The sequence below is a fragment of the Rousettus aegyptiacus genome, unplaced genomic scaffold (assembly GCF_014176215.1).
Source record: "Rousettus aegyptiacus isolate mRouAeg1 unplaced genomic scaffold, mRouAeg1.p scaffold_m13_p_1, whole genome shotgun sequence".
Taxonomy (NCBI): Eukaryota; Metazoa; Chordata; class Mammalia; order Chiroptera; family Pteropodidae; genus Rousettus; species Rousettus aegyptiacus.
Genome location: NW_023416284.1, coordinates 11,321,828 through 11,335,018, shown reverse-complemented (window position 1 = coordinate 11,335,018; position 13,191 = coordinate 11,321,828). Strand labels below are relative to the sequence as shown.

Below are 13,191 nucleotides of genomic sequence, written 5' to 3'. Positions count from 1 at the left end.
CCCCCGGGCGCGCCGCACGCCTGCTCTGAGAGCTAAGGGAGACCGTCCCCGCGCGTCGCGTATTTTGGCCGGCGACTGCGTCGCGCACTTTGACGCAACCGGTTACGTAACTTCCGCCCCCTCACGGGAGGCGGCGCTGGGCCGGTGGCAAGCCCCCGGAGGGAGCCGCAGTAGTACGACGGAAGATGGCGACGAGCGGCGGCGAAGAGGCAGCGGCAGCGGCGCCGGCGCCCGGGGCCTCGGAGACAGGGGCGGACACGACCCCGGGCTGGGAGGTGGCTGTGCGGCCGCTGCTGTCCGCGTCCTATTCCGCCTTCGAGATGAAGGAGTTGCCGCAGCTGGTGGCCTCAGTAATCGAGAGGTACCGGGCGGCGGCCCCGGAGGGGCGGGCGCAGGGAGGGGGAAGGGAGGTTCTGCTGATCGTCTGGACCCGCTTCCCGGGCCATCTCCTGCTGCTCGCGGACCCCCACCCCAGCCATGGCGGCGGGGCTCCCCGGCTCCCTGGGACAAGGGCTTGTCCGGGATTCCTTCTGCCAGTCCAGGTAAATCATCTGTACCTCGGTGTCCCTCGCCAGCAAAACTTTTGAGGTCGCCTTCTCCGGAGGGCGTGGTCAGACCCGTTCCGGAGCGACTTCGAAATGCACCGCGCTCTTAGGGGAACGTCCCCGGGGCTGCCCCTGTGTTAAGGTCAAAGCGCTGATGAGTTTGCATTTCTCGCCGGCACTCTTGCCCCTATCCTGGGCCAGAGCGGGGCCCGGGGTTTAAATTGGAGACGTACCACACAATTTAATAACGGTCTCTCGTGGTGCTGTAATCACTTGAGGGCACGTGCTGTTTCTATGACTGAAGCTACTAGAGACCATCGCTGATTTTCTTTTCAGGTGGCACTTACTGTATATTTCTACTGTAACGGTCTTTGATTAAAAATATTCCAGCGTGTTAGTCTACGAGGTCATTTTCCCAAAGAAGGTGTTCTCTTTTCTCTTCCAATAAAATGTGTTCATACTCTTACAGATGCGCCTATGTATTGCTTTGCTGTTACATGGTTTTTGCCTTTTTATATAGAGATTCTTAGATGGTGAGAGTTGTTTATAGGAAGGTGGTGATGTCAGAGTGCTTGCGTTTTCCTGACTTACCTTGCTCAGAGCAGTCTTTCATTAGTGTAATGGTAGACATGCTTTTCAAGCCAGTCTCACTTTCATTTTTCTAGCCAACCTTTACTTCAGCAACTCCCTTCAGTTGCTAACTGGGTCATTTTAGCTTCATGCCAACAATGGTGTATCTAAATGTTTCTCAGAAGGTTAGAAATTGCTACTTATTACTAAATTCAGAAGGCCCATGGTTTGACATATTGTTTACTACAGTGCTTATTGTTAGCTTTGTGATGCTTCGGATGCAATTTAAAAATACATATGTAATTAAATATGGTTGAGTTTAGTAACTTTGCAGTTTACTTTTCAGAATTTTTGTATCTATTAAGCCCAGAATGTTCTGAAGTTGTAGACAAGTATCAAAGGTAATGCTCTTAAATTATGTAGCTTTTTAAAAACTTTGAAACATTTAGACTAGTGGTGTTTTTGATGAATTATATTCATCTTGTTACTTATAATAAATAGTGTTACACTCTTTTTTGAACATTTGCTTTTATGTTTTTGTAGACATGAACTGAGTAGCTTATAAAGTCATTTGTTGACACCTTCCCATACATCCGGTGTTCTGAGTCCATGCCTTTTAAACCGTAATAGTTAAGCAACTCCCTCCAACCTGTAGAAGGAGCCAAAGCCAAATATATCAAAACTAGGTTTGAATTTTTCCACGTGAGTAATAAGTGACTCCTCCTGCACCCTATGTTAGCTAAGATAATCAAGAGCTGCCTGTGTTTGGAACACTCGTTAGACCTCTCTTCATGGTTTAGAAAAGAGGTCCAAACTGCTGGCTGTTTAGTAACACAAACTTCTATTGGAAAGCAAGATCCTTGAAGTCTCTGTTCTGATTTTTGTCTCAGCTAACTTTGAAAGCTTGCTATTTGTCCTCTTCAGGCTTTATGAGAAGAATATTATCTTAAGAAAAAAAAACTTTTTTAATAAAAATTTCTAGAAGAAACATCAGGCTTACAAGTTCTTTGCAGTTAAAATAACTAAACATACTATATGTTCAGTTCGGTGTAGAGCAGGGGTTGGCACACTTTTTCTGTAAAAGATCAGATAGTAAATTTTTGAAAGCCATATGGTCTCTCCAGACTAGTCAACTTGACCACTGTATGGAGAAAGCAACCGGACTCAATACATAAATGAGTGGGCGTGGCTATGTTCCCAAGTCTTATTTATGGACACCAAAGCATGAATTTCATATATTTCCATGTTATAAAATATCCTTCTTTTGATTTTTTTCCCAGCCATTAAAAAAATATAAAAACCATTCTTAAATATAGACTGTACAAATAGGTGACTGGCCAGATTTGGCCTGCAGGCCAGTGTTTGCCAGTACATGGTTTGGAGCGCAAAAATTAGCACCCTGCTGTCAGTATTGTGTTTCTCAGGTTTTATTTGCCTTTCAAAAAATGAAGTGAGGGCGTTAGAATTATGGAATTATTATTAGAATTATTCTCGAATAGAGAGTTACGGCCATTGAGTATAGGACCAGATCAGAGCCAACACTGTACATTTGCTGTGGTGGGCTTCGTTTGGTTGCTAATCAGAGATTTGTGTGCCTAGGCTGCTGTTTTACTTCTGTGGCTACTGCTCCCATTTTCTGCAGTTCCTGTGTTTCTTTCTATTGTTCCATGTTTTTCTTCTTTGCCTCCAGGGACCTTCAGTTTTTCTGTTGCAAGCTGCTATTCTCTGCTTCCCATGCCCTGGCTCCATCATGCCTGCTCACTTTTTCTATCTGGCAGCCTGCTCATCCTTTGAATTTTCCTCCCTTTTTGACATTTGAGGATGATGACAAATGTCTTTAGAGACTCCCCAGTACTCTGCTGGTCTGTTTTCTGTCCCTATTCTTTATACTTTTATAGTTGGAATTGACCTTTGAGTTTAAAGAAAAGATAGATAATATTCCTAGGTCCAGACTGTTAAGTTTGACTTTGTAACCAAACTGCAAAACAAAGGAGGACTAGATTAACATGGATAAATTGGGTAGGTACTCTCAAAAGTGTCATTAGCGTTTTAAAAGAAAAACATATTTGAGTTTACTTAAAGGGGAGTTTATTTTTACTTCTACTCCTTGCTGTGAGCATCTTTTCATGGTAAAGATCGAAGGCTAGAATTAGTTTAATGGAACCTATACTTTATGTGGGATTAGTGTAATTGCTGAATGTGGCTGTATGTTTTAAGGTATTATCAAATACAGAGTTCCTTTCTTAACCCTGTGCAAGATGGTGGTGAGCGTGACTGTCACTGAACAATTTGATTGATTCCGTAGATTACAAGAGAAAAATTCCTCTTTCCCCTGAGTCAGTCCTTCCTAGGGTGTCCTGGCCTCTTTAGTGATAAGCCACTTTGAGTCTCTGCCTCCCAGTTATTTGATAAAATATAGGCCAGAGAGACCTACTTGGGAAGGCAGAAGCTGCTACAACATTCCCATTGGATAACACATAGTCATTTCCTAAAAATCTTGAAAGGGGGACACGGATGCTTTAATGCCATGATTTTTTGAGTTTACATGCTGTAGCACTTGAGTTTGTGATTGATGTGTAGGGGTTAAAAAAGCCCACCACCAAATGATGGAATATAATTGTGAATTTAGTCTTGGTACTAGTTAATATTTCCGTGCGTTAGTGTCACATTCACCACAGATTTGTCATGGGTGTGAGGGACATATTTGAAAAGCTTTCAGTTCTTTGGTTAATATCTATTAAATATTCTGAGATACACAGCACATGTTCAAAAAACATTTTAATATAATTAATGTGTTCATTATGCTTACTTGTTTCATGATAAATATCCTGATAAGCATAGTGGATTCTCTACTTGGGAGTCGAAAGGGGTTTGTGGTTTCCACAGTTTACAGAAGAAGATATGAATAGTATGTTATCCAAGTGAGAGAAGGGAGGTGAATCAGATTTCCACTTCTTCCTATAAAAAGCTAGATATTTCCAGACCGTTGCCAGTTCTTTTTTACTTACTGTGTCAAAGTGGATTTCTCTGACCTGGCTGCTTAGCTGCCATTTCCCTTTGTAGTCTGCATTGTATTTATTTTGTATGGAATATAAATGTTGTGTCTTTCAGCAGTGTATCAGGCTCAGGGGTGGTGTTGCTGGGAAGTTTGTTAGAAGACACGTGTGTCAGGAAGATAGCTTGACTGCCTAGAGGAGAGAGAGATTTTTAAGTCTCCTTATTTTCCTTCTTGTGTTATACATACCTCCAGTTTCTTCATTCTTCCTCTTCTTACCTAACTTCTTGCCGTTTATTCCATTTTTCCATTTTTTTGCATGTTCTGGTGTCTTGGTGTTTGTCAGATTCTTGGGGAATGAGGGTGGGGTAAAGAAGTGTGGCAGCTCATCTTTATTAGGTGACTCATACACACTTGTTTCTTTAAAATCAAGAGATAATGACATTGTCATTGACCACATGTCTCTTCCCTCCTTCACGTCTTTTTAAAACTAGTTTCCCCAGGTTTCTCTTTAGTTTGCTCTAAGAGAATTGTAAACGGAGCTCAAGACTGCTGTTTTTTTTTTTTTCTATACCAATATTCAACTTTTCCCAAAGTACATTCTTTATTGAAATAAGGCAGTTGTTTTTTCTAGGGCAGGAAGTAGGGTTCGTTAAATCACAATGGACCAACACTGAACCAGTCAATTAAATGAGTTTATTCCTGTATTTAAATCTGTTTCATTATCTGACTAGGAATGAAAGTAACAGAATAAGTTCATCCTTTGGGTGGGCAGTTTTTATCTTAGTTTTGGTAAACTTGTTGAGCTGAAAAACGGGGGCAGGGGTAAGCAGCTCTGAACTATTAAAATAAAGCAGAAAAGGTAAATAACTCAGTATAATACATCAAATTACAAGGTGGAAAAACTTTAGAACAATGAAAAAGTGTAAGGATAGAGGTGGAGAAACAACTAAGTATATGAGGTAGAAGCAAGGGGATGTAGTAGGAGTTTTCTGCCAAATATATGACCCTTTCCAATGTGATCGTCACTAGAAAGTGAGTGCTGCTTGGCTTAAAAGTGTTTTTGTTTCCTCTTTTTTGTTCATCTGACAAATAGGGAGAGATGCATATTGGTGGGCAGTGAGATCGTTGCACATCATAAGTGCTCCACAAGTATTTTTTCTCCGTGAAGGAGTTGTTCCAAGATAAGGAACTGAGTTTTGTTAAATACCCATTTATCCTTGATAAATCCTCAAATAGCAAAGTGTTTGCAGTGACAGACTCTTAAGTGCTATTGGAGGTGATTCATCACTCACATTGGCACCTTCAGAATGTTTGAACTTGTCCTTTCGGCTCCTGTGTTGATTTGGCAAGTGGATAGAATACTGATTGTTTACGTTTTTCTCCCTAGGCTGATACTTCTGGTTGGAGAATAACTCACTGGGGAAACTATTTAGTTCTTCCCTTTCCATTTAATAAGATACATTTTAGTCTTTTCTTTGCATTCTTATTTCATGGATTGTGGATTAACATCTGCTTTGATAGAGAGAATGACATAAATGTGAATGTATCCAGCCTTTAGGTCTAGTCAGGCTCCAGATTTTCACACAAGAGGGCATTTCCTCAGCTAAGGATTAGGGAAGTGGTTAAAAATTACTCAATAGTTGCGATCTAGCTGTATCCTACCAGGAGGGGAATTGGGAAGAGAACACTGGCAATAAGTGAATTTTGGATTTTAGCACCAGTTAGATGGTTTCTGCCCTTGGGTTGTTGATTGTTTTTAAGTTATTACATTATGAAGTAGCCTTGTTTGGTCTTCAGAAGGGGTTATTATAATCTGCATTTTTACTGATAGTATTTTAAGTGCTCTGGTCTACCCCCTTTTGGCCAGTACAAATTGGTTTTTGCCTATTAGCAATATAAGACAAAATGGTATCTTGTTTTTACTTGTATCTCCTTAATTCTTCATGAGTTTGAAAATGTTTCCTGCCTATTAGCCTTTGCCACTAATGAAGCCAGATACCTTGGACAAGGTACTTAATGTTAATTCTTTACACTTCACTTTCTCAGTTTTGAATATACAGATGATAACAAGTCTATCAAATAAGGTTGCTACAAGGATTAAGTAAGAGAATGCCTATAAAGGGGTAGGGTGTCTGGCATATAGTAAGCACTAAGTAAATCTTGGCCGAATATTTTCTTCGCAGTGAATCAGAAATCTTGCACCATGAGAAGCAGTATGAGCCATTCTACTCATCTTTTGTTGCACTTTCTACACACTATATTACAACAGTTTGCAGCCTCAGTAAGTATTCCACTCTTGTCACTCCCTTCTGAGGGCTTGTGAATAGGGAGATTGTGTCCTCCCCTTAGGATGTCTGAACCAGTCATTGACGAAGTCTGCATGTTAGCCCTCCTAACCTGTCTACCCAAGAGTGGGACAACTCTCAGTGTGATAAGGCTCCAGAAGTTCTTTCCTTAGGCCAACCAAGAGGGATTTAAAAACTACTTGATTTGGACATCTGCCTCATAACCCAACTTTCTTAATCAAAAGCATTTTATTGATTTCACAAATGTAATCACTAGTGTGTTTATTTTGGGGGTAGTTGGGGGATGGGTAGGTACTGACTTGGGGTTGTTAGCAGCCATTAACTAAAGCTCTATTCCTTATTTGGTTTTGGTGAGAAAGTAAATTTCCTTTTGTGTAAATTCTCTGGTATGAAAAAAAAAATTCAAATTCAGTTCCTCATCTTTTAAACTTTTCTACTCAAAAAGTGACCAAGCCCTTATTTTCCACTATTTCTGAGTTTTTGCATTTTCAGTTTTTTAAAAATCTTAACTCATGTAGTTCTGTGGAATTCTAATGATTTGTTTACTTAAATAGTTTCTAAGCAAGTAAAATGAAAGAAAGCTATAGGGTTGCTGAATAACCTTTTAGTGTCCAAAGCTGTCTATTATAGGCACTGGCTACTGATAGAAGAGTTACATGTAGCGTGAAGAAACTGTGTGGGCAGCCCTTTGTTAAAAAGGCATTTAGAACCTATGGCAAAAGAGAGGTAGTATATTCTAATAGTTAAGAGAGTGAACTTTAGAGGCAGACTTTCTGGATTTTACTAACTGTATGACTTAGGGCAAGTCATTTAACCTCTATGTGGTTTAAGTTCATTATCTATTAGGAAAAGGAGAGAGAACAGATAATAATACCAACCTCATAGAATTGGTTGAAGGGTTAAGTGAGTTAATATATTTGAAGTTTTTGATATTTACAGTGACTTATTTCCTGTTAGTGTCTAATAAATGTACAAGATAAATTGATTTATAAACAGTTGATGGTTATCAATGCCAAGATGCCCTTGTTTACCCCTCGGGTTGTTGGTTCTGAATAATTATTATCATGGAATGATATTGGAAATGTTTGACTTATTGACTATAAGGCTGAAGTGAGTTATAGAAATTGGAGGTTAATTAAAGCTTATTACTTTCTTAGTTCCCCGGAACCAGCTTCAGTCGGTGGCAGCAGCCTGTAAAGTCCTGATTGAGTTTTCTCTCCTACGTCTGGAGAATCCAGATGAGGCTTGTGCTGTGTCCCAGGTGAGAGTGATGGGCCCATTTCTGGCTCTTATTTTGAGGTAGGATTGTGACCAACTAGTGGAATGATGGAGAAGAGATGGCATAGAGTAGAGGTTGGTAAACATTTTTTGCAATATGCCAGATAGTAAATAATTTGCTGACTATCCAGTCCCTGTTGCAACAAGTCTCGGCCTTTTAAGCTCTGCTTTTGTGGTGTGAAAGCAGCCACAGACAATACGTAAATGGCTGAGCGTAACTGTGGTGCAGTAAACTTTATTTACAAAAATAGACAGTGGGCTGAATTGGGGTTGTGGTTTGCCAATATCTGGTATAGAGGGTTGTAGAGACTTTTTTAAGGATTCCAAAGTTACATGCCTCCAGGGCCAGGCAAATAACATAAAATGAGTAAAGTGTACCGGTTGAGATGAGTACACGACCCAGCTATAAAGGAGCCAGTCACTATTTGGTTCCAGCTCAGTGTTGCCATGCAAGATTGGAGGTTCAAAGGCTCATTGCTCTATCTTGTGAGTTATTGAGAGGGATAAGAAATCTAGATTTGTACGTTAAACCTCCCATGTTTTTAAAAGTTAGCCTTAACAAATTAAAAAACAACAACGTTGTGAGAATAGTAAGATAAATCTGGAAGCCAGATGTGGTCGGAGGACCATCAGCTCGTGATCTCTGTTTTAGTGTCTTTCTTAAGATCGTAGTTCTTGCATTAACCTAAATTTGGTTCTGCGCCTGTTAGAAGTCCCAAAAGAGTAGAGTCTTCTAAAAGACATATTTGAATTTGTTTTCTTTTCAGAAACACTTGATTCTCCTCATCAAGGGCCTGTGCACTGGCTGTAGCCGACTAGACAGAACTGAAATTATCACGTTTACAGCAATGATGAAATCGGCCAAGCTGCCACAAACGGTGAAGACACTCTCAGATGGTGAGTATTCCATTGTCATACCTCGTTACGTGGCCACTTCCCTGGCTAGCTCTAGTCCTGTTTTGCCTTTTAGTGGCATTCTCCTCATTCTTCTTTTTGCTTTTATATTTTTACAGTGGAAGATCAGAAAGAGCTGGCCTCACCAGTAAGCCCAGAGCTGAGGCAGAAGGAGGTACAGATGAATTTTTTGAACCAGCTGACGTCGGTTTTCAACCCTAGAACTATAGCATCGCCGCCTGTAGGTCCACAGACTCCGGTGAGTTACTTCAGCTGTCCTCATCCCTGTGGGGTTTGCTAAGACAATACTAGAAAAAACAAACAAACGTATTTTATATTTGTGATATAAAATGATGTACTGCCTATGGTAGAAAAAAATCGAAGAATATAAACCAAAAAAATTAAAACTCACCCCAACTCCTCCTGTCCCCAGTTGCTACAATTTTGATGACCATTCTTTTAATATTTCTCAGTGTAAATAAACATAAAGAGCATGTTTCCCATAAAAGGCATCACTCTATGGTAGTTGTAGGATATATATTTTATAAAGCTATATATATATCCCCTCATCTTTTTTCGAAAATAATTTGTATTTTCCCCAGCGTTAGAGAGGAATTTCCGCTTATTAACTGGGGTTTCTGAAGAATATCCATGAAGCTGCTTCATTTGGACAGTTGGTTTGGTTCTGAACTCCAGGGAACCAGTCAACGTATGATAGTGTCTTGATAGGCATTTCTTCTCCTTTGTTTCTCTTCAGGTGGAAGGAGAAAATGATGAGCAGTCATCCACAGATCAAGTCTCTGCTGTCAAAACCAAGAATGTGTTCATAGCTCAGAATGTGGCTAGTCTTCAAGAGCTTGGTAAGACTCTTAATCGTCAGAAAACGGGTTCCTCTGTTTTCAAAAATTTTTTAGGCAGAGAAGACTCAGCATAAAAGCCTAATGAGCCTTTTCATTAATTCAGGTGGCTCAGAGAAGCTACTACGTGTCTGTTTGAACCTGCCATATTTTCTACGCTACATCAATCGGTTTCAAGATGCAGTGTTGGCCAATTCCTTCTTCATCATGCCGGCAACAGTAGCAGATGCCACTGCCGTTCGTAATGGGTAAGGTGCTCCAGGGTCCATCTACTTTACATTCTAATACGGCTCTCAAAAGAGATAAACTGGTTAGTTTTTATGACATGCCTACTTTCAGATTATAGACGCAAACAGTTCTAAGGGACATTTCTGTTCATCTCTTTTATGCTCCAGTTTTCATTCTCTGGTGATCGATGTAACCATGGCATTGGATACCCTTTCTCTACCCGTGTTGGAACCTCTCAATCCCTCTCGTCTGCAAGATGTGACAGTGCTCAGCCTAAGTTGTCTATATGCAGGTGAGAAGTTATTATGTCTGATCTCATTTTCTTAGTTAAGCACAGGTATACTTCCTGGAAATCATGAGATCCTTCCGAGTACTCTACTGTCTCCCCCTTTGCTTAGCCCCTTCCCCCAAGGATCATCTAATATCTCATCCAGGTGAAATGAGGTCTCAGTAGGAATCTTGTAACTTGTCCGATTGTTTAGCTGCTGGCACTGTGTCATGTGCATTTGATTTCATGGTATGTGCAGATACTGTCTATTGTATGAAAAGCGGAATGCCGAGTGCTTTTGGGATATTGAGGTGAACAATATGTAATCCCTGCGCTCAAGGAGCCAACACCCGAACATGGAGAGCAGGTTAGGACCACACAATATAATATAAAACAGGAGACGCTGAAGGCAGTGAAGAGAAGTATAGAATATTAGGGGCACACACAAGAGGGAGAGAGTGCGTTTTGCTGTGGGAACGGGTTTGAGGAAGGCGTCCTAGAACAGGTGCTATCTATTTATATTGATAAATATGACGAGCGTTGTCCTTCATGTTCCCACAAAATCCCCTTCCTGTTGATGGTGCTGCCTTGGAAGTGAGGCCTGACAGTAGCTGTTTAATCTCTTTTAAGTTATTGTTATAGTGACTTTTTAACCCAATTCACTGCTCCTTGATTTTAAATACCATAGTCCTGGGATGTCATGCAAAGTATAACAGTTTCCAATGTTCGCTTGGTTTTATAAGTGAGGATTTGAACAATCTTGGAAACTTGAGCTCAGGAGCACAGAGAAATTGCTGAAGTTGATCTTCCTGAATTCTTTGAACAGCTTATTTTGAACATTTGTGTACAAATAGCAATATAAAGGTAAAGGCTCTTTCAACTGGGCAAGGCAGTAGTCATGAAGGAGTTCTGCTGAAGTATCTTGTAGAGCTCGTAGGATTTCAGTTTGGCTGTCCCTAGATAGAGGCAAAAACAAGACCAGAAGTAGTCTAGAGTTTGGGGAACATAATGACGTTCAGTGGTTATTGTACAACCGGAAAGAAAGGACCCAATCACAGAGAGCTTAGAAATGCATTCTTAAGTCATTTGGGCCACATATGGTAGACAATAGAGACCATTAAATTTTTCAAAGTGTGATATGACCTGAGCTATATTTTAGGAAGAACATTCAAGCAGTAGCATGCAGGGTATTTTCATGTGGGGCATACTGGAGGCAGGGAGACCCTTCAGGAGGAATTTGCAGTCATTCAGGCAAGAACACATTAAGGGCATGAGCTGACAGCAGCAGTAGTAGTAGAAAGCTAGGGATACATGTGAGCATGTGCTCTCTCCAAGCCTATTTCCAGTATTTATTTCCTATTCCGCTTCCTTTGATCTTTTCGTTTTTATATTTAGGTCTTATTAAAATTTTAAGGCATTTCTTGAATATCTCAGTGTATTTAGTTAGTAAGGATTAAAGATTTCTTAAAAATTCTTAGTCAGATTAAAGATCTTCGATTTGGTTTGTTGAAATTTGATCACTTGGGATTTGATTTAAAGAAAAGAATTTGGCCTTGATGTCTTTGAGAAATACTAAGCATGGGATTTTTTCCCCTATAATCTTAAAAAAAATTTTTAAACTATTTAAAAATTAATAGATTTTATTTTTAAAGCAGTTTTAGGTTTATAGAAAAATCGAGCAAATGGTACAGAGTTCCCATTTACTCTCTCCTCCTTACAGTTTCCCTTATTATTAACATATTGAATTATGCTATATTTGTTATAGTTGATGAACCAATACTGATACATTATCATTAACAGAAGTTCATAGTTTACATTAGGATTCCCTCTTTGCATTATACAGTTCTTTGGGTTTTGACAGATGCATAATCCATCATCATTGTATCCTACAGAATAATAGTTTAGCTGCCCTAAAAATCCCCTGTGCTTCACCTAGTAGTCACTTCTCTATCCCCAACCCTAACCCCTAGTAACCACTGATATTTTACTGTCTCCATAGTTTTACCTTTTCCAGAATGTCATGTAGTTAGAATCAACTATATAACATGTAGTCTTTTCGGATTGGCTTCTTTTGCTTAGAATATCCAAGTAGGTTCTTTCATGTCTTTTTGTGGCTTGATAGCTTTTTTATTTTATTGCTGAGTAATATTCCTTGTATACCTGTACCACAGTTTGTTTATCCATTCACCTTTTGAGACATCTTGATTGCTTCCATTCGTTGGCAATTATGAATAAAGCTATAATATTTGTGTGCAGATTTTTGTTTGGACAGGTGTTATTAGGTCATTTTGGTAAATATCTGGGAGTATGATTGCTGGATCATAGGTTAGTCTTGCTTTTATGGAATTTACTTTCAGTAATCAAATCATGGAACTGTTTATGGGTGGGTTGTATTTCAGTTTTGGTGGATTCTTGGGACCATGCCATCCTTGGAATTTTTGTATTTTTTTTTTTTTTCAGGTGTGAGTGTGGCAACCTGTATGGCCATTCTTCATGTGGGTAGTGCTCAGCAAGTGCGGACAGGGTCTACAAGCTCCAAAGAAGATGACTATGAGAGTGACGCAGCTACGATTGTCCAGAAATGCGTAAGCCAAGCCTCTGGGCATATGGGTGCCTTGATTGTTCAGATGAGGGTGTATGGCCAGTTTTTCTTGATAGAAGAAAGGACATGGAGTACTCTGCACACCCTTTCCCCTTGGGTAATAGGTCTAAGAGTTAGGCATTCTGCTTGTTTACTTGACAGATCGGTTGACCCTGCAGAAAACACTGCAACTTTGTGGTGGCAGTGGACCTTGTGAAAGACGAGTCCATTCAGTCAGCATATATTTGAGGACTTACTATGTGTTAGTGTACTTTTAGTGGAGACACACAGGAAACCGATAATTTCAGCTAATGGTAAATATATAGGATGAATACATGCGATGGAAAGTGATCTGGGTTTGTTGGGCCTGGGTGTGTTCCTTTAGATTGGGTGGAGGGAATGCTTCTGAGGTAACATGAGTTGATTGAAAGGAGGGAGCCAGTGCCATGTGAAGATGAAAGAAAGCGCGATGGAATTGTGTTATTGGGAAATGACTCGAGGATATGCTAAATTAATTTGGGTAGGATTTAGCATTTATAATGAAATATAATGAAATATGGCAGCTTGTTCAGATTTTTGTGTATGTTTGATATTGGACAGCTTGAAATCTATGACATGATTGGACAAGCAATCTGTAATTCCCGCCGGGCTGGTGGTGAGGTAAGC

At 40.0% G+C, this 13,191-nt stretch overlaps 1 protein-coding gene across 14 annotated transcripts in view; it reads left to right on the top strand.

The window, feature by feature from the left end:
• The first annotated feature begins 143 nt into the window (after positions 1–143).
• The window catches only part of UBR4 (ubiquitin protein ligase E3 component n-recognin 4), a 119,993-nt gene continuing 106,945 nt past the window's right edge, over positions 144–13,191 (top strand). For 9 of the 14 annotated variants that reach the window (XM_036229329.1, XM_036229307.1, XM_036229310.1 and 6 more), the window contains exons 1-10: positions 145–361; positions 6,297–6,394; positions 7,577–7,680; positions 8,465–8,594; positions 8,711–8,850; positions 9,349–9,451; positions 9,555–9,696; positions 9,844–9,968; positions 12,405–12,529; positions 13,126–13,185. In XM_036229329.1, coding sequence (XP_036085222.1) covers positions 186–361; positions 6,297–6,394; positions 7,577–7,680; positions 8,465–8,594; positions 8,711–8,850; positions 9,349–9,451; positions 9,555–9,696; positions 9,844–9,968; positions 12,405–12,529; positions 13,126–13,185 — 1,203 coding nt within the window. In that variant the 5' untranslated portion in view covers positions 145–185. Of the gene's footprint in view, positions 362–6,296; positions 6,395–7,576; positions 7,681–8,464; positions 8,595–8,710; positions 8,851–9,348; positions 9,452–9,554; positions 9,697–9,843; positions 9,969–12,404; positions 12,530–13,125; positions 13,186–13,191 lie in introns of all 14 variants that reach the window. The other 5 variants (XM_036229295.1, XM_036229298.1, XM_036229314.1 and 2 more) reach the window with 3 other exon arrangements.